This window comes from Phragmites australis, chromosome 16 (assembly GCF_958298935.1).
Source record: "Phragmites australis chromosome 16, lpPhrAust1.1, whole genome shotgun sequence".
Taxonomy (NCBI): domain Eukaryota; kingdom Viridiplantae; phylum Streptophyta; class Magnoliopsida; order Poales; family Poaceae; genus Phragmites; species Phragmites australis.
In genome coordinates, this window is record NC_084936.1 from 26,131,766 (window position 1) to 26,151,932 (window position 20,167).

A 20,167-nucleotide genomic window follows, 5' to 3' on the forward strand; every position below is an offset into this window, starting at 1 on the left:
AATATCACTGTTCCTCACAGTGGTTGCTCCAATATAGACTAGGGTGACATTAACATCGAGACCACATGATAAAAATCTCTCGTAACAAGTTTACTTTCACTACCTTATTTACGTTTACACATTTACATACTTACCATCTATCTTTGATTGTTTATCTTTCTAAAGTAGTTTGCTAGAAATAGTTATAGGTTACAAATATTTTTAACGGTATCATAAACACACTAGATAAATCTATAGTTGTCTTGTTAAATTTTTTTGAGCTAAATAATTTTAAATATTATAATTCACACCTCCTAAAATATCACCGATCCTTTCACTCATCGACTATACAATCATGTTCTTCGGAACTGGCTGGACAGTGTGTGGCTGTCCTCTACGAACTGGTGCATGAACAGTGATATGATGAACAGTAATTTCGCAAATAATGCACACGTACACTACCATTCAAGCAGTGTTCTAACAAACAGTAACCAGTAAACAGTTATTTACTGCATATTACTGTTTACCTAGACACATAATTTTGTGTCACTGTTTATCAGTGTCTTTCATTCGTCAGAGGAGCCGATTCCTATAGAGAACCAGACCTCTGACTTATCATCCGCAAACAATTGAATAAATAGTGATCTACAATACAACACTGTAGTAATACTGTAATATAGTTACTGTTTATGAATAATTGTACTAATCTTACTTTACCAAGAGAACGTCGGCAGTTCCGTTCTCCTACTATAATAATACTGTAGTATGAGTAAACCATAGTTACTGTTCACATGTGATTTTGGCTCCTTTAGGTTATAAGATCTGTTCCGTCAAGTAGATATTGTGGATACCATTGTGGAGTCTTTTCATGTCATTTCTAAGCAATTCTTTTGAGTCTTTTGATGTCATTGTGGATGGGAAGAAAGTGAGAACTGCCGAATCAGGACGTGTTCATATTTTGTGAAAAGTGACGACAAGTGGCGATGAACTTTTCAGATCTTTTTGTTTGACTTGCTTGTGCAAGGACATCAGGATATGTTGTGGCAAGGATTCCACTAAGGTGTTGGCGTATGGCCTCTCTTTTATGTATTTATTTTGCCAACGTTGTATTGTGTATTCGTGTGGTACAAAAAAACAACAGTTTATATCGCAACTCAAAAAAACAACGTTGTATTGCCAACGTTGCATGCTTAACATCGGCCAAGAACCTTTCAACCACCAGTCAAAGAAGGTAAATAAGAGAACCAAGTCTTGTTTTGGGTGATCTCATCCATCCGATGCCGATCGAACGGTGCAAGCTTTCGAGAAGCTTCAAAATATTCGAACTACACTCCCCGTCCGCCGCCAAAAGGGTAATGGCACCGCCTCGCCTCCTCCCGCTCCTGCTCGGCCGCCTCCTCGTCGCCGGCGAGATCCGCCGGAGCCCCGCCCACCTCCGCCGCATCGTCCCCCTCCTCCCCTCCCACCCCCACCTCGCCGCCGCCCTCTCCAGCCTCTACTTCCCGCTCTTCCCCTCCTCTTCCACCTTCCTCCACAACCTGCTCATCCGCACCTCCGCCGCGTCCCACTCCCCGCGCCTCTCCTTCGCCGCATTCTCCTCCCTCCTCCGGGCCGGATGCCTCCCCGACCGATTCACCTTTCCTCCCCTCGTCAAGTCCGCCTCCAGGCTCCCTTCCTTCCCGCGCACGGGCGCGCAGGTGCACGCCCAGGCCGTCCGGCGCGGGTTCTTGGCCGATGTCTTTGTTGTCAATGCGCTCCTCGCGATGTACGCCGCGTTTCGCGACACGGCGTCGATGTGGGACGTGTTCGACTCGTGCGCCGGGGTCACCGACGTGGTCTCTTGGAACACGGTGATTGGTGGATACGCGAAGTGCGGGGAGATTGGGAATGCCAGGCGGGTGTTCGACGAAATGCCGCAGAGGAATGGAGTGTCCTGGAGCGCGATGGTAGGGGCGTATGCGGGGGTTGGGGAGCTGGATGTAGCGAGGGATATGTTTGATCAGATGCCATCCATTGGGAGGAACGTCGTCACATGGAACTCGATGGTGACAGGATTTGCACGCCATGGGCTACTGCCGTTGGCCAGGAAGATGTTTGATGAGATGCCGGTCAGAAATCTGGTGTCATGGAACGCAATGATCCGGGGATATGCAGTGAACGGCGAGATGGATGGTGCAAGGGAATTGTTTGATGTGATGCCGGAGAAGGATGTGGTTTCTTGGACATGCATGATCTCCGGGTACGCACAGGCTGGACGTTATGCAGAAACCCTTGACCTATTCAGGGCAATGCAGAGTGAGAGCGATATTCGGCCTAATGAGGTGACCATGGTGAGTGTGCTCTCAGCATGTGCACATTTAACAGCTCTGGAGGAAGGGAGGTGGGCTCACACCTTCATTGACAAGCACAAGATGGTGCTTGACAATGAGTTCAATCTTGGTGCTGCTCTCATAGACATGTATGCCAAGTGTGGGAGAACAGACATGGCTGTCAAAATTTTCCAGTCCTTGGACCAGAAGAATGTCTCTGCCTGGAATGCACTCATCACCGGGCTGGCAGTGAATGGTGATGCTTGGAAATGCGTTGACGTGTTTGAGCAGATGAAGAGGTCAGGAGAAAATCCGAATGACATCACATTCGTGAGCGTGCTGACAGCTTGTGCCCATGCTGGGCTGGTTGACGAGGGTCGGCAGTGCTTTCAGAGCATGGCATCTGCTTGTGGGGTGCAGCCGGAGATAAAGCACTACGGCTGCATGGTTGATTTGTTAGGTCGAGCAGGGCTTCTTGATGAGGCAGAGGAGCTGATTCGGAGCATGCCGATGGCCCCGGATGTCAAGGTTTTGGGTGCGCTACTAGGTGCTAGTCGAATGCACAAGAGATTTGATGTAGTTGAAAGAGTTCAGAGTGAAATCCTGAGTCTTAATACACAGCAGTCTGGCTGCCATGTTTTGATATCTGACATTTACGCTGTTGCTGGCAAATGGATTGATGCTCTAGAGGCAAGGCATTTTCTGCAGAAGCATAGCATCAGGAAATTGCCAGGATCATCCAGCTCAATGCAGTAGTTTCTGAGTCTTCCAGAGGTTTTAACATTTCAGATTGGGACATCGGGTTACATTCTTTCCCAGTAAGTATGGAGCTTACGGATATAAGCAATAAGCTGTTGGGATCAGAAATTCTCGTCAGCAAAACAGTCCCTGTTTAAGTACTGGCTGGAAACATCTTGTCCCAAAAAAAACAGAAGATTTGTCTTTTTCCATGTGCAGCCAGTTTTCACTTGGACATAAACATATTGATTCGAACAGATAGACCTAACTTTTATGGGTTTTTTTTTTCTCCCAATGATTGTATTATCCTGGACAATCTGTGGTCGTCATAGAAAATATTCATGACAAATTGATATTGTGCAAGCCCGCATCAGATTACACATATTGGTGCCCGCCTCATGGTCGTTTAGGTAATCTCATCTCAAGATAGCCATTCAAATTAATTCATAAGGCATTCTTTCTAGATTTCAGCCGATTTGATTTACGGACTACATATTACCATTTTTGCTTTCTTATCAGGAGCCTGGTGAATTTTGAGCAAATAAATATCTTTCTCAGGTTGCTGCTCTAAAAGATGATGCTATCGTTGGTTGGGAAAATCTTCAAACATTCAAAAGCTGCCAAAATGTTGAAGAAAATGTATAATGACATGCTTGCCTTCCTAATCTTAAGTATGGTCCCAACCAGATCTCCCTTTTTCCGAAGAAAAAAGAAACATTGAATTTCTTTTAAACATGGGACTTTGTTGACTTTGGATTGTGGGCCATGAATGAAGTATACATATTCTGAAAATAATTCGAAGCTCACTTATTCATAAATACTTTTGTTATCTCTGCAGGAAATTGCTGCTACCTTCCCGATGATCCACGGTGCAAGTTCCTAACCGTAAGTTGCCCAGCTATTTTTGACCTGTTGGAACTGGACAAGTCCTAAATTAATCCTGTGACTTTAGTACCAAGCTTTTCGAGCTGCATGCCACAGTATCAATTAGGCCCCGTTTGGAATTTAAGGATTTTTCCCGATTCTTGTGAGAATTGAGTTCTGTGAAATCCCTGCAAAAATTCACATTAACTTCTTGTGTTTGAAGCATGCCCTTACCCTTGGGCAGCATTATTCAACCTTATATAATCAGGAACCCTACAAGTAATCCCACTAACATAGTCAACTAGCTATTATCTGCTTCCTAAGTAGATCTGTGACCAATCTCCGAAACACACACACACACACAAAAAGTGCTAGCCGAATCCACTAACATGAAGGCAATACAATAGAAGAGCAATTCATATGGCACAGTACTCTGGTTACTGGTTTTCCTTGTGATGGTTATATGTATCATGTTACCTCAACAACTTTTATGCTTAGCTCTTGATTTTCAGGGTATCTGGATGTATTACGAAGACCAAAATATATTGTACTCAACCCGAGAGATGTTTCCAACGATTTGCTACATGATCAGATAAAAAAAAATTATACGGGTGAAATTTTCCAATTTACCCATTTATTTATTTTTCTTGCTAGGACCATTACTGTACATAGGCGATGCATACTGTAGAACCCATGTGTGCATCTCTACCCGAGTGGCAGCAACGTAAGAACTTCCGAGTAACCTCGTATATACATACATACATCTCTACCAGAGGAAGGAGCCAGAGAGCTAAACTGCTGTGACGCCCCGTAACAAAACGAGAGGTTGAGCGCCGCGGCGGCGCCGGTTCGTGACGCGGGGCTGTGTTTCATCCCCGGACGATCTGGGTCTGTAGTTCAAATTCTAAGGAAAAATGATTCTGGGTAAACTTTTTTAAGAGAGTGATTTTATAAAAAGAGTGGACCAGAAAAAAATTCAACTTTCAATATATAGTTTATTTTAAAAAATCACTATAGAAACTAAAAACTGTTGTTTGACACTCCTACTGAATGTAGATATAAAAGCTCTGATCATAGTGGAACAAAAGAAAGTTTCACAAAACATAAATCGACAGATGTAATCGGAGGGGAAAAAAGAAAAGGTAAATCGACAGAGCAACTGGAAGACAGCAAGATAAAGATTCATATCACCGACGATTAACGCACGCAGTTCAAGAATCCAAACATTGCTGGCTAGGCAACCACACAAAATAAACCGACCACGCAAGGCTCAAACGTGACGGTAACCAGATAAGCTAGCTCTAAGGTTGTTCTTCTCCAAGGACTCGGGGGTCACCACACGCGGCGCTTAGTCGACCTCCTCCATCTTGCTCTCGCCGGCGTCGTCCTCCAGCGGTGGCATGTCAGTGTCGGCCTCCACCGTCTCGTCCTCGTCGATGCTCAAGCCAAGCTTCAGCATGCGGTGGATCCGGGTGCCGAAGGTGTTGGGGTCGTCGAGGCTGAAGCCGGAGGTGAGGAGCGCGGTCTCGAACAGCAGCATGACGAGGTCCTTGACGGACTTGTCGTTCTTGTCGGCCTCGGCGCGCTTGCGCAGCTCATCCATGATGGCGTTCTCGGGGTTGATCTCCATGGTCTTCTTGCTGGACATGTACCCGGCCATGCTCGAGTCCCTGAGCGCCTGGGCCTTCATGATTCTCTCCATGTTGGCGGTCCACCCGTACTCGCCGGTGACGAGGCAGCACGGGGAGTCTACAACACGGTCGGAGACGACGACCTTCTCGACCTTGTCGCCCAGCACCTCCTTGATGATCTTGCAGAGGCCCTCGAACTTCTCCTTGAGCTCCTCCTTCCTCTTCTTCTCATCTTCACTCTCGTCAAGCTTCAGACCCTCCTTGGTGGCAGAGACGAGCTTCTTGCCCTCAAACTCCTTGAGCTGGCCAACAGCATACTCATCGATGGCATCCACCATGTAAAGGACTTCGTAGCCCTTCTTCTTCAGCTTCTCAAGGAACGGGGAGTTCTCCACAGCCTTCTTGCTCTCGCCAGTGATGTAGTAGATGTCGCTCTGGCCCTCCTTCATCCTGGTCACGTAGTCCTTGAGGCTGGTCAGCTCGTCACCGCTCTTGGTGGAGTGGTACCTCAGGAGCTCAGCAATCTTGTTCCTGTTCTGGGAGTCCTCGTGGATGCCAAGCTTGAGGTTCTTGGAGAAGGCCTCATAGAACTTATTGTAATCCTCCTTGTTCTCAGCGATCTCAAAGAAAAGCTCAACACACTTCTTCACAAGGTTCTTGCGGATGACCTTCAGGATCTTGTTCTGCTGGAGCATCTCACGGGAGATGTTTAGGGGAAGGTCCTCAGAGTCAACAATGCCCTTGACAAAGCTCAGCCACTCAGGGATCAGCTCCTCGCAGTTATCCATGATGAAGACACGGCGCACATAGAGCTTGATGTTGTTGAGCTTCTTCCTGGTGTCAAAGAGGTCGAAGGGGGCCCTCTTGGGGACAAAGAGGACAGCCTTGAATTCAAGCTGGCCCTCCACAGAGAAGTGCTTGACAGCAAGATGCTCCTCCCAGTCGTTTGTCAAGCTCTTGTAGAAAGCAGCATACTCCTCCTTGGTAATCTCCTCAGGCTTCCTCATCCAGATAGGCTTCTGCTTGTTGACCAATTGCCACTCGTGAGAAACCTCCTTGATCTTCTTCTTTTTCTTCTCTTTCTCTTCTTTTTCCTCATCAACATCCTCAACCTTGCCCTCCTCGGCATCCTTCTTCTCCTCCTCATCTTCATCATCTGAAATTTCCTTCTCAGTGGTCTTCTCAGTCCAGAGGGAGATGGGATAGCTGATAAACTCAGAGTGTTTCTTGATCAGATCCTTGAGGCGCCGCTCCTCCAGGTACTCCAGCTGCAGAAAAGAGCAACAAATTGGAAGGAAGTACAAAATTAACAGTTGCAATGCTATAAACGCCATAACATACATTAGAACACACTAGGGATGCTTTAAAACAACTTAAAAACAGCTGAAGGGGCGTGTTTTCTCAGTCCAACAATGGCTCAGTCTGATACTTGACAAATGCAGTATTTTCAGGCGCACACATATTTCTTAACATTAAAGTATGCACAATGCACTCATTTTTTAATTCAGTTGCATAATCTGGGCAACAACAAAAGATATCACCATTCCACAAAATAACGAATTCATCTCCCTCTGGACTGAGATGATCAACTCCAGATTCATCAGTAATAGGTTGACTTCCAAACTAAACATTTACAAGCAACAACTAAGGATAGATCCACAAATCTTCTCAGCATCTTCCCATTACCAGCGTATTCAACTACACACAGCCGACATACTGTAGCATGTCTTCAACAAAACCATTCAAACAAAGCAACAGCAGCACTAATCTAAAGAGCATTGCAAAAAGTTGGATCAACAAATGAAAGACCATGACAATAATTATACAATGTGCCTACATAAAACATAGAAGGCATGAAATAAACAGTAACTCAATGAATGACTGCAATACCTGATCCTCCTTGAGGTAGAGGGTCATCTTGGTACCCCTGCCAAGAGGCTCCCCAGACGTATCACGTGTGACAGTGAAGGATCCACCAGCCTGAGACTCCCACACGTACTGCTCATCATCGTTGTGCTTGGTGGTCACAACGACTCTCTCTGCAACAAGATAGGCAGAGTAGAACCCAACACCGAACTTGACCAATCATGGACACATCGGCACCAGCGGCCAGCGCCTCCATGAACTCCTTTGTCCCTGACCGTGCAATGGTACCAAGGTTGTTCACAAGATCTGACTTGGTCATACCAATGCCGCTGTCAATAATGGTCAGCGTGTTGCTGGCCTTGTCGGGGACAATATGGATGAACAGCTCTGGCTGAGCATCCAGCTTGCTCTTGTCCGTCAGGCTCTCGAATCTGATCTTGTCCAGGGCCTGTTAAAACCGACAAAAACATAAGTTCAGTAGGAGGATTCATACATCATTCAGTACGATATGAAGAACTAAAAAAGTATTTCAGTGAAACACGCACAACTACAACTATTTTCAGGTTATAATGTTGTAGAGTTGAGATCACCTACCGTTGATTCTAGATTAGCACAGCATTAAACACGGTTCTGTACATCAGAGCATAAACAATTTAAGACTATGGATGTTTTAGCTCATACTATCAAAGCCTTCTCTACCTACTTGGCACAAAACCAACGATAACTCTGTAACTATTTTGTAGAGTTGAGATCACCTACTGTTGATTCTAGATTAGCACAGCATTAAACACGGTTCTGTACATCAGAGCATAAACAATTTAATCCTATGGATGTTTTAGCTCATACTATCAAAGCCTTCTCTACCTACTTGGCACAAAACCAACGATAATTCTGTAACAAATGCTAATCATGCTTTCTAAGTTCTCGCCAATACATCAGAACTCTGTAACAAAAACTAATCATGCTTTCTAAGTTTTCGCTATAACATCAGATCCTTCAAATGAGTCGCAAAACATGCGGGTTTTTCAGATACCACACGCAACAGAGACCCAACAAAATTTGTGCCCCACGTTTGCTACTACAAATGATACACAAGTCGCGGATTTATGTTGGGAGATTGAAAGGCGCCGACACTAACTAGCGCAGAACCCTGCATAACCCATCGCCGGATTCAAAGTAACACGCAGACCACACCGATCTATGGGACGACGCGAGGTCTCAGCAGGCAGATCTAGAACGGCGAACAGAAGAACACGAACACGTCGGGAAAACTCACATCCGAAGAGTTGGAGATGAGCTCCCGGAGGAAGATCTCCTTGTTGGAGTAGAAGGTGTTGATGATGAGGGAGAGGAGCTGGTTGATCTCCGCCTGGAAGGCGAACGTCTCGGTCTCCGCGGCCATGGCTGGCGCCGGTCGGAAGCTTCCCGAAGGCCGGGGCGCGAGGAGGGCGGCGCGCAGGAGAGGAAGGGTGCGGGGGAAATGCCTTGCGAGCGTCGGACGACGGAGCGATGGGGCGTGGTGGGGATTTATCGGGAGGGGGACGGGGTTCTGGAATGTTCTACCAGGGACGGGAAGACGTCCAGGACGCTGGGGGAGACGGTTGAGTCGACTGACTCGCCGCTGGGGCCGAAGTCTTGTGGGGCAGGCCGTGCTGGGGTTGGAGATGGTATGGCCCACGAGTCAGTCGGTGTTGTGCTTTTGTTTTTTCAGATTTGGAAGGTTCTAGAGCCGAGGAGAGTTAGGACCGTGATTACGGGCTCCTTTCAGTGTTGGGGTTGGAGATGGGATGGAGAGTTAGGAGCATGATTTCATGCCTTTTATATATGAGACATACTATCTGTGTGGCGGCAGATTTAGTGTGACACTAAATTAAATTTATCGAATCTGAATCTATTAGATTTTAAGCTAATAAGTATTTGCCACATATATAAGCAAAAGTATTATCAACCAGCCAAATAAATTGGCTGCCAGATCAATTCACTAACGGGTCTGCTAAAAAACTTCAAAATCAATAATAAATCTGTTAAACACATTTTGGTTTTGAGTCTAAAAAAGCAGCTCTAACGTACAAAAACCAACAACAAATATTTAGTAATCTGCTGCATCTTGTAATTAGAACAACTATATGGCAAACTCCTTTTATTTTCATATGCTTAAATCTGAAAGTTTGTCTGCATCTAGTAGCAGATATTGTCCCAGTTATTAACTGCTTTTAGCTCCTTTCCAATCTCTAAATATTGTACCGGGTGAGAGTGGTATTGGATACTAATCTCGCATATCATGACATCTGTTACCTGCATAAAAATGGTCAGGATTAGGTGCTCTGATCAGGGGGACATCACCACATGCTGCAACCTTAAGAACAAAACAAATATCTCATAGATCCTAAATCAAAATCAGTACAACAGACAAAAAAGATGAAGCAAACAACATAAGAGAAAGAGAGATACTGAGAGAAAAACATATAGAGAAATAGAGAAACATATATATATATATATATATATATATATATATATGTATGCATACAAACATATATTCACATATATATACATACAAATATACATGTAGATAATGATTTTGAGAGTGAGAGAAAGAGAGAGATACACAGAGTAAGATTTTAAACATCAGAAAAATATAAAAAGAGAATGAGAGAAAGAGGGAGATACAGAGATAAATAAAGAAGAAGATAAAGAGAGACATCAAAGAGAAATACCTACATACATAGAGAAAGAGAGAGAGGGAGAGAGATATAGAGAGAAATATTTTAAACATCAGAAAATTAGACAGAGAGATACATAAATATACATATAAAAAAATAGTTACATATAGAACACCTACATACATAAATATATAGAGAGAGAAATAGATAGAAGCATAAAAAATAAAGAAAGACAATGATTCAAAACAGAGATATCTCAAAAAAAACATAAAGAAGGGGGAAAACGAGGAAGAGAGAAACAAATGCAGAAATCAACAATGAAATATTGAAAGATATATACATAGATACATACATACATATATATATATATATATATATATATATATATATATATAGACACACACACACACATTTCAGAAATAAAGATAAATACATTTTAGAAATCTATCAAAATAAATACATATACATAGACACACATAGATAGAGAAAGAGAACAAATAAACAAAGATTAAGAAAAGCAACTGACATATACAAATACAGAGAGATAGAGAGAAACAAAGAGAGACAGAGATAGAGAGAGGGATAAAGAGAAATACAAATTAAGAGAGATAGAAGAACAAAGAGAGAGAAAATAGTTACAGAGAGAGATAGCATGACAATGAGATAAAGAAAATAGATACATAGAGAGAGACAAACATGCATATGTACAACAACTATACATGTATAGAAAGATAAAAACTTATCCCATTATTCAGCTTAATTTACTAATACATGTATAGAAAGAGAAAAACTTATCCCATGCATATGTACAACAACTATATGCTTCAGGCAAAAGCATTCTACACCAAGGCGCACCCAGAGATCACTGATTAAATGTAGCATAATACTCCTTCACGTATTCGAAAATGAGAGGAAAATCTTAGTAACAGTAACATGAATTCTAGAAAGAAAAATCACAAATCAAGCACTGATGTCACTAATTAGCCAGTACTAAAAAATTGAGCTCACATATATATATTTTATTTTTTACCTTCTATGGGGACGAGAGAGATCTAAGACTGAAATCAATGGATCAAGAAAGCAAGAACCAACCCGCCTAACACCTATGAATGAAAGTATACTGCATGAAGCAAGACAAAAGCATTCAGATACATTCTAATATTTGAATATGCTACTCCTATATGCTTCAGACAAAAGCATTCTGCAGCAAAGACAAATTAACCAGAGATCCACTGATTACATGTAGCATAATACTCCTTCACGTATTCAAAAATAAGATAAAAATCCCAGTGACAGCAACATAAATTCTAGAAAGAAAAATCACAAATCAAGTACTGATGTCACTAATCAGCCACTAAAATCACAAATAAACAACTCTATGAACCCTAGAACCACCACCACAATAAAAGTCAATAACTATATCGCTAATATAACTCAATTGATCACTATATTACTCGTTCATGATAGAGGCATCCATCATTTATCGAGCAGTGCAAATTTGACACAAAAATCATGGGGATTAGAGGGGGAGCTCAGGTAGAGAGAGAGAGAGAGAGAGAGAGAGAGAGAGACTAGTGGAGGTCGAACCTCAGGCAGCCGAAGATGTGGTGGTGCTGAACACAGTTGGTCGGAGTAGGATAGCAGGGTGGCCAATATCCAAAATCCCAGCTACTAGAGCAGTCGCGAAAGGAGCGGGGGAGGGGGAGGGGAGGGCGACAGAGCGTGTCAGAGCCGAGGCGAGAACGTACGACGGCCACGGCTTCGAGGGTGGGGTGTTGAGGATGGCGGTGACGGCATGGGTTGCGGTATCAATGAGGGCGGCGGCGTGGAGCTCGCGAAGAACGGCGATGGTGGCATGGGATCTGATGTGGAGCTCACGAAGAATGGCGACGATGGCATGGGATGGGCGTGGCCGCGACGACAGTGTGGGATGGAAGGGGTGGTGCTCCTTCCACCGTTCCCCTGCCCGTTAAACTTGGAGAAGCACCACAGTGACCCCCTCCCTCGATTCCCCAGCCAAGCCCACCGTGGTGGGGGAGATGGTGGGGGAGATAGTGGGGGAGAGAGAGGCATGCGGTCTTCGGAAAAATCAAAGCGGATTGAGGGTGAACATCTGAATTCGATAACAACAGTACCCATTAGCATATCAATCAAAACCAATCAAAATCAGCACAGCTTTCAAAACATATCAAAAGGCCACAAATTAGACAGATTTAGCATCAAGAAATCTGTCATCAAATAAATAGCAAACTTCTTTATATATATGGTCATGTGAAGCTCTAAGCGAGAACTAGGTAGTTAGTGCCCTGTCCACCAAGGATTAAACATTAGGTTTACTTCTTATGTGTGTTACTAAGTTAAAATTTTCTTTCAGTTATATATGACATACCTGTCAATAGCAAGATATCTATTATAACTTTGTCAATTTTCAATCTCCATATCTTCGATCTTCAATAAACATTATATGAATACGTACATATAGTGGTATGAATGTTTACGTGTGTCTACAAGTTATACTAATATTTTAAAAAAATATGGAGCTCTAATCATATGGCTATCGTATGATGTCCAAATCTGCTGATTATTCTCCTCCTTACTTTCGTAGGAGTAGAGTAGTTCGCGTTAGTGACTCTGCAATTTGCAAAGAAGTTTCTAGAAGCACGAACTAGTACCAGTTTCCATAAACCTTTTCTTTTCTGAGAAGATGCCGTAGCAATTTTCGGTGACAAAGCTGTAACCAGGTTCCACTCAGATGTAGACACTCTGTCAGCGAAGAACGTGTTCAAACACGGCCTGTCACTCTGTCAGTTAGTAGTAGTAAAAACAAAACGCAGCCATCGGCAGTTTCAGAATACAGACAGGGTAAACTCATTCTACATCAAACTTCAATTCCATGTATTGCCCTACATGCAGCGAATGTGGATAGAGGGAAGAAAAGGAAAGAATGATGCTTTGCTTCACAGGGCGATGGACAGGAAAGAGGAATTAAAAAAACTCGACCGATCTAAGAGAAACTAGAGCATTACATTAAGAATAACACCTAAATTCGAGTTAAAGAGGACAACTAGGCTCAGCACCAGGAAAGAGGAAACAGGAATGCACAAGACGTCAAGCTTAAAAAACCTGAGAGCAGTAGCTCAAAACAACTGCTATTGGTAACAACTTATCATGCATGGTGATGCACACAAGATGTCAAGCTCAAAACTCTTGAGAGAAGCAGCTAAAAACAAGTGCTATTGGCAACAACTTATTCATGCGTCGTATATGTCTATTGTGTTTGTTTACGTATGGATCTATCCTAGTCTATTGCATATAAGGTCTTCCAATTTCCTCGCTATTTTGTTCGTCGGAGTATTGGTGGTGCTGCCTAAATGCCATTGGAGATTGGTCATCCATATCTTCGACCTAACAGGGTAACTGCTGGTAATTTCTTACGAACTGAAATGTTCAGTTCATCTATCCAGCCAGTCATACATGATTCTGCATGTCTTGCAGCTCCCTAGATATGTATGGTGCTTCATCCGCTTCGCATTGAGAGGCACAGATGGCAAAAGTCAATCCACAAGGAGCAATGACGTTATAGATAAGTTGAGAGATACCAAGAATAAAAAGATGAACTTACTGGGATCCTGATCCTCATCATCACTATCGCCATTTTGGGATGTAAAAAATGGAGTAATGTAGTTTCTGTCCAATGCGGTGAAGGAGGGAGTGCTGCAAGAAACATTAGAAAAAATAAGCGATCCAAAGCATAGAGGAAATTTTGGCTGATTGATGTAGTGAAAAATGTACTGTTGAAATGTTAACAATCAACTAGCATGTATCAGCAACTTTGGTAATCTTGCATCCAGGAACAAAAAAGAGAGATTATTCTGATAACAAATCTAACTATACTTTCTCTGGATCTCTCTGAGTTTCAGTTTGAATCTGCTTGCAGCAGTACTGCTTTCCTCGCCATGCTGTCCAATATTACCAACATTGTTTCCATCAAAATTGTCTTGCTCCTGCAGTCAACAATTATAGCCGTCACAACTCAAGAGATATTACCAGTCGTTCATGAGCTAAACTATGAGCCTCGAACATAGAGCAAAGCATGCACCCCAAAATGTTGAGGAGCACTTCTCATCAGCTTATATCACTTTTTAAGAATAAAATAATAAATAAATCTTTAAGTCAGAAAAGTGAGCCACTCATGAATACCCTATCGTACCATAAACATATAATTTAGCCACAAATAGGCTACATTGTCCAGTCCCAGACAGCAGTTTACAGACGACATTTTTTGGAAAATTATAGGGAAACCTAATTATGTTATCATCATTTAGAATTTATTGGAGCAAAGATGGTGCTGATAAAAGCTACATTTGAGCAGTAACACAACCGTGCACTCTGATAGGCAGAAATACAGTAGCATATATCCTACTTGTTACTAAGAGTAGATTACTTACCTCAAACTGATGATTCTGATCATTATTACTATCCCCCACAACGTGTAGAGCTTCAAGCATTGTGCTTGTTGAGCCTCCAATCAGAAGTACCTGGATTATTACCATGAGATTATTTGGAATGGTTTACAGTAGCAGCAGCAGTGCCAGCATATTTTCCTAGTTCCTAGTTCCTACACTGATTTTTTTGCAGTTTGATATCTTACTGATAGAACAACTATAGATATGGTAGCAGTCAAAATTGTCTGGCCATGGCCCTCAGGAAGATCATGAACTGACTGAAGAGCGAGTGCAAAAGCCATTGCCCCTCTAAGCCCTGAACATCCAAAAGCACCAACACTTACTAACAGAACAACAGAAATATTGACACATTTAGCGAGCATGATTGTCAGCCCGCGTACCACTATACCAAAGTGCCAGTTGGTATTGCTTGGATATTTTCTGGTGGGGTGGCCGTACCAAATTTAGCAAGTAAGCACATGAGAAAACATTTGCAGCCCTTCAAAACAAAAGGACATGAGAAAACTAGCAGAGTAACCCGAGTATAAACTATACATAACATAAGTAAAAAATGATCTCCTGATAGAGCCTACCTAGAAGCACTTAAGTTTGAGCATAAATCTATCTTATACTAAGCTCTGCAGACCAAGCTGCTTTTATACAAAGTCCACAGGGTGCTGTTAGATTTGTTTTTAAGAAAGTGGTGCTGTTGGAGGGGATCGTGGGATATCCTTAGGCCTGGTTTGAACTGCTAGGTAGATATTGCGTGTCCTCGCTTATGAGCCAAAAGTTAAAATCCATCCAGAGTCCAGACAGACTATAAGAGAGTCGCAGTCCATAGAAATTGAACGAAGGCTCATTGAAAACATACCTTGCAACTAATATGAAGATCTTCATTAATCAACCAAAAGAAAAGCTAAGGAAAAAACAATACCATATCTCAAAGCAAGGATTTATGTACATTACAAAGTATCTTTGTTTTTGAAACATGATGCACAGTGCAAAGCAGCGCCAGACAGAGTGAAGGATACAATTGAGAAAAATATGAACCCAATGTGTGACCAGCTTTGACGCTCCATTGCAATATCAAATCCCATGTAAATGAACCTATGGAACGCTTAAACAGGTTAGTATCAACGCTAATCAAAACAAAAATGCGCTTAAACAGGTTAGTATCAACGCTAATCAAAACAAAAATTCCTTTAAGTGTTAACTTACACAAAAGTTTCTGCTAATGATGAAAGCAGATGGAAAAAGGCAGTAGTGAATTGCTGTGAATCTTCTGACAAGTTTGAGAATGTGTATCTCTTCATCACCTGAAATGAAAGTTCCATTATCTTGCAAAAAACTTCAGATAAAATGGTGAAAAATGAATCCATTAATGCCTCATTTAAGTTGCACTCACAATTCCAGTAAAAAGTATTGAGACTATGCCAGATAGACCAAAGCCTTCCGCTAGCATGTACCTGCAAACAAATAGGCAACTGATCCTACAAGCCCCAAAGCAAAACAAGCAATGATTCAAGTAAGAAATTCTTACGAGAAGTATGGGAATAGAACAAACAAGCAGCTTTCCAGATTATGAAGGCTGAAAAATATAAAATCAGAAATTCAGTTGCTTATTATCTCCAGATAAACTTTTGTTTTTGGAGAAGTAAATGATTAGGATGTCACTTACTTCTCAATACCCAGTCCTGCATACTTGAAGAGGTTTAAAAGAATTAAGGACAAGCAAATTGTTCTCACTTGTCAGTATGGCACAAACAAAGCACGAACAAGGTTCAACAGAATGACAACTATATGCAAAAGGACCACTTTTATTCTATTCAGATATGACAGAGCAAATCTGGATTTGATGTCCCACTGATACATAAATAATTTTCTCAGATTCAAGACAAGGAGTCTATTAAGTTGTTTTCATGTTTATCAAGGATATATGGATATACAAAAGAAAAGCATACGCAAGAAGAAACCAACTACTGAATTACGACATAAAATTATGAGCAAAATTTAAAAACCTACAACTATTTTGACACGTTGCAAAAAACTACAACTTTTTCACCGTGAGCCTACTTGTCATCCTCTGGCAACAGGTGGGCCCACGGTTAATCCTCCTATTACACGCCTTAGAGGATGACAGGTGGACCCACGGTGAGAAAATTGTAGTTTTTGCAACATGTGTCAAAAAAGTTGGCACCAGAAGTTGTAGTTTTCTGCAACGTATGTCAAAATAGTTATAGGTTTTTGAAATTTACTTGATTGATTCTGTGACAATAATAACTTGGACCATGTGGGTTAATTATTTTTACAGGAATACAGGAGATATGCATCCTATTTAACTATGTAGCTGCATCAACAGCTTTCGGTGGGAGAAAGATATTTTAGCTCTACCAAAAGTGTGGAAGGTAAAGTAAAGGATATGAAAGCAGAAGTAAATCCGACAACAAGACCTGCAACAGTTAAAAAGTCAGGTACCGAGTGACATTTTGATAATTGCGCATAAAGTATTAAATACACATGCAAAAAATGAAGACCAGGAGAAACAGACCGCATTGAGACACCAAAACCGTGGGCAGGAAATCTGTTCAGCATACGAGTGCATATAAACTTTGTCATAATACCTGTTGATGTTGATCCAAAAAAGGTCTCAAGAAACCTCAAGATAACTACAAAGAAGTTCTGGGCAGAAGCATTGGCCCTCAAAGATGACATAGTCCTGAAAATGAAGGGAGTCAATACAAAGTCTGAAAAAAAAACAAAGCAAACAAGATCAGAAATTCCGTCCTGACCTGTACAAGGAGATTGCCATCTTTGTTACAACACAACAGATGGATATAAGCCAGGTATAAGTATCAGCAAAAGGAATATAAATAGGCAAAATATCAAGTGCAATCGTCTCTTGAGGTGCACGTAATCAACTTTTGGTTTGGCACCAAAATCAACATGAAAAGTCTGAAAAGAATTACTCCCTCCGATCCCAAATATAAGTCCATTTAGGTTTGTCCTAAATCAAACATTTTTAGCTTTGACCATCAATAGCTAAAAAATCATATAAAATTGGCAACATAAGGTTGATGTCATCATAAAAAATACTTTCATAATTTATAACTTTTCTATTTAAAATAATATATTTTTATAGATACTATCAGCTAAAGTACCATATTGGAGAGTGTTTCAATGTCCTAATGGACTTATATTTGGGATTAGAGGGAGTAATGATGTTGCCTATGGAGTGTTGCATCACACTTTATAATTTCACATTCAAACATAATAAGGTAGAAGAAACAATAAAGATATTTTTTGTGAATAGTGGCATTTCTCTTTCTCTACCTTTTCATTTTAACTTATCACTGGTCGGAGTTTTCACCTTTTTTGTTACACTCTTAATGTTGAATGAACTTGAGCTTTAAATTAAATGCGTAGGTAGAGTAAATTGGACATATATCTAGAATTTTTTCTGAAACTTTTCACGATGATTAAGTGACTATATAAAACATTATTGCATGATTGCACCCTAAAGAGTGAATGCACGTGGTACTTGCCCATATAAATAAAGAGCTAAGTTAAAGAAAAAAACATACAGCATCATTTAGCACTGATTCACCGAAAACCAATGCGTAGAGGTTCACATCTGTGCCAAGTTCCTGCAATTAAATGGAACATTAAGTAACTGCCGCATGTCAGTTTCAGAATACAAATAAACCTAATATGCTACTGTTCAAAATGATGAGAGACCTGAAATATGGCCAATACAGTTACAGGATCAGTTGCTGACACAAGGGCACCAAACATCATACACTCGACCAGCGGCAGTTTATACACAAGATATATTAACCCAGCAAGGTAGCTATAAAGACAAAGACGTCAATTAAAATTTACAAGTTGAAAGGGTTTTATACAATATACTTGTAGGAAAAGGAATTTTCATTCTTACACTAGAAGACCAGTGATAATGGAGGCAATGAAGGTTCCCATGATTGCAAAAGTAACAATAGCGCCAAAATTTGAAAAGAATGGCTTCTGCAAGTACAGACATGATACATTTAGCTACCACCAGACAGAATCCATCTAACATAGGGGCCTTGGAAATTCAACACTTACTGGTGCTAAGCTGAAACCAGACTGGGTACGATGCAGTCAAGCAAAACATTCAGCACAAGCTTTACAAGATAAATAGTGAGAAGTAAAATGAAGCCCAGGCTAAGGATATAATATAATCGGAGGCAGCAAGAAGAGAAAGAAGAGCTCCTCCCGAAAATTGAACCATCTCCTGAAATTACAAAGGAAAGGATAATATATTAGGATAATATATTATCATGATTGAAAAAGAAAGGGAACTTTCCAATGCTTAATGGAGCAATTTTCTGGGGTGAAGAGATAAAAAGACCTGGTACTTTTCTGAGTCTTGGATATGTTAGCAAGCCCTCCAACCATCAAACCTGCCATAAGTGGACGGTAGATGATCACAATAGAAGAGGTCTAATTCCTTCACCAAGTATAACTAAAGTCCAGCTCGTCTGAGATCCTGGACTTATTCTTGCTAAAAACATAAATCCTTGACCACCATTTCGAACGCGAAACGAACACGAGAGTAATCCAAAATCGTGGAGGAAAATGGGCCGGGGAACCGTACCGATTAGGAGGGAAGCGCTGGCCTCGGGAAGGTAGTAGAGCCTACGGCGGCGGAGGAGGTGACCGAGCACGAACGCCAGCACCAGCATCGATATCTGCAGCAGAATCCCCACCCCCGCCGCCTGCTGCTCGTCCTCCATCGCCGACCCGGCCGTCGCCACTCCCCTCTCCCCGCTGTCCGCTCGAGCTCCACGCGTCCCTTCGATTCGATGCTTCGTTTGATTCGTTCGCGCTTTCAATTTCCTCCCTGACTTTTCGGGGTTTTATGTGGGCGAGGAATCTGAACGATTCGTCCGTTCCGCAGGGGGGGAGCCTTCTACCGGGAACCTGAACTGACGACTAGGATGGGATCTCATGCTGATCTGACGGATTACATGGTGAATGAAAGGAGCATATTCTCCTGTGAACAGTAGTGATGTCCATATAGCAGATATAGGCAGTGCTCATCTATATTCGTATATGTCAGTTTTTTATCCATCCACGGTATACCGCAAACGTCCGCAGGCGAATGGCCGACATCACACCCATCACCCATGGGTATACTCATTTACCCGCAAAGCGGCGATACGAGACGGCTCCACAACGGAGGTTTGAGCCGGTAAGGCTTCGTAATTAGGCTCACATAGAGCTTACTTTGGTTGCCAAGCACGAGCGGTGTTGGTCTAAGTAAGTTTACAAACATCATTGATACCCTTTTAGTTGCCTCGGCCGGCTTAAGTGCTCGACCATGGCAGTCTCCACCTCCACGATGCCTCGATGGTGCTACTGATCGTTCTCATAGTTGTTAGATTCCAAACTCAAGTGAGATATACTTCATGTTCTACGAATTGAAATCCAGACACGAATCGATAGATAGTAGGATTTGGAATTAGGGAGGAAAAGTAGAGGATTAGAGCAGCAAAATATCGAAGTAAGGTACCCACCGCCTACGCTGATGAGCGTGGCTGAGAAGGGCCCCAACAGAGAGGAGGAGGTGAACCCGCGCATGGAGGTGTTCCTAAAGATCCTGGGCCACATCCCAGCGGGGGAGGTGGAGGCGAAGC

General features: G+C 42.1%; 3 protein-coding genes across 7 annotated transcripts; 1 reads left to right on the forward strand and 2 right to left on the reverse strand.

The window, feature by feature from the left end:
- Positions 1–1,290: 1,290 nt before the first annotated feature.
- LOC133895626 (pentatricopeptide repeat-containing protein At2g44880-like) lies at positions 1,291–4,500 on the forward strand. 3 transcript variants are annotated; one of them, XM_062336080.1, is made up of 4 exons: positions 1,291–3,436; positions 3,546–3,697; positions 3,865–3,911; positions 4,403–4,500. In XM_062336080.1, the coding sequence occupies exon 1, from the start codon at positions 1,335–1,337 to the stop codon at positions 3,042–3,044; it is 1,710 nt and encodes a 569-aa protein (XP_062192064.1). In that variant the 5' UTR covers positions 1,291–1,334; the 3' UTR covers positions 3,045–3,436; positions 3,546–3,697; positions 3,865–3,911; positions 4,403–4,500. The 3 variants fall into 3 exon arrangements, with proteins under 3 accessions (XP_062192064.1, XP_062192063.1, XP_062192065.1); XM_062336079.1 differs by having other exon boundaries at positions 3,865–4,500; XM_062336081.1 differs by having other exon boundaries at positions 3,585–3,697; positions 3,865–4,500.
- Positions 4,501–4,937: 437 nt separating this feature from the next.
- On the reverse strand, positions 4,938–8,951 carry LOC133895625 (heat shock protein 81-1-like). Its single transcript, XM_062336078.1, is given in 4 exon segments — positions 4,938–6,789; positions 7,412–7,597; positions 7,599–7,835; positions 8,664–8,951. Coding segments are annotated over 4 exon segments (2,100 nt in total). The 5' UTR covers positions 8,790–8,951; the 3' UTR covers positions 4,938–5,238.
- A 4,193-nt stretch (positions 8,952–13,144) lies between these two features.
- On the reverse strand, positions 13,145–19,384 carry LOC133895550 (sodium/hydrogen exchanger 6-like). Of its 3 annotated transcripts, XM_062335959.1 has the most exons (22): positions 19,126–19,383; positions 18,880–18,931; positions 18,703–18,762; positions 18,594–18,618; positions 18,427–18,512; positions 18,228–18,339; positions 18,074–18,136; positions 17,282–17,301; positions 17,114–17,208; positions 16,914–16,942; positions 16,171–16,202; positions 16,033–16,080; positions 15,898–15,958; positions 15,711–15,808; positions 15,524–15,599; positions 15,364–15,383; positions 14,894–14,991; positions 14,699–14,808; positions 14,496–14,585; positions 13,942–14,051; positions 13,670–13,761; positions 13,145–13,571 (listed from the first exon to the last, which is right to left on the reverse strand). In XM_062335959.1, exons 1-22 carry the CDS (start codon positions 19,262–19,264, stop codon positions 13,516–13,518), a joined length of 1,572 nt encoding a protein of 523 aa, XP_062191943.1. In that variant the 5' UTR covers positions 19,265–19,383; the 3' UTR covers positions 13,145–13,515. The 3 variants fall into 3 exon arrangements, with proteins under 3 accessions (XP_062191943.1, XP_062191942.1, XP_062191944.1); XM_062335958.1 differs by having other exon boundaries at positions 16,914–17,208; positions 19,126–19,384; XM_062335960.1 differs by lacking the exon at positions 16,914–16,942 and having other exon boundaries at positions 16,171–16,186.
- Positions 19,385–20,167: the final 783 nt, after the last annotated feature.

Bases quoted from the DNA above. Each gene is read 5' to 3' on its own strand.
- LOC133895626 (XM_062336079.1), top strand. From the start codon at position 1,335: ATGGCACCGCCTCGCCTCCTCCCGCTCCTGCTCGGCCGCCTCCTCGTC.
- LOC133895550 (XM_062335958.1), bottom strand. From the start codon at position 19,264: ATGGAGGACGAGCAGCAGGCGGCGGGGGTGGGGATTCTGCTGCAGATA. The intron at 18,340-18,426 runs GTAAGAATGAAA...TTGTCTTTATAG, and splicing joins ATTATCACTGGTCTTCTAGT to CTACCTTGCTGGGTTAATAT. The intron at 14,052-14,495 runs GTAAGTAATCTA...TGTTGACTGCAG, and splicing joins ATCAGAATCATCAGTTTGAG to GAGCAAGACAATTTTGATGG.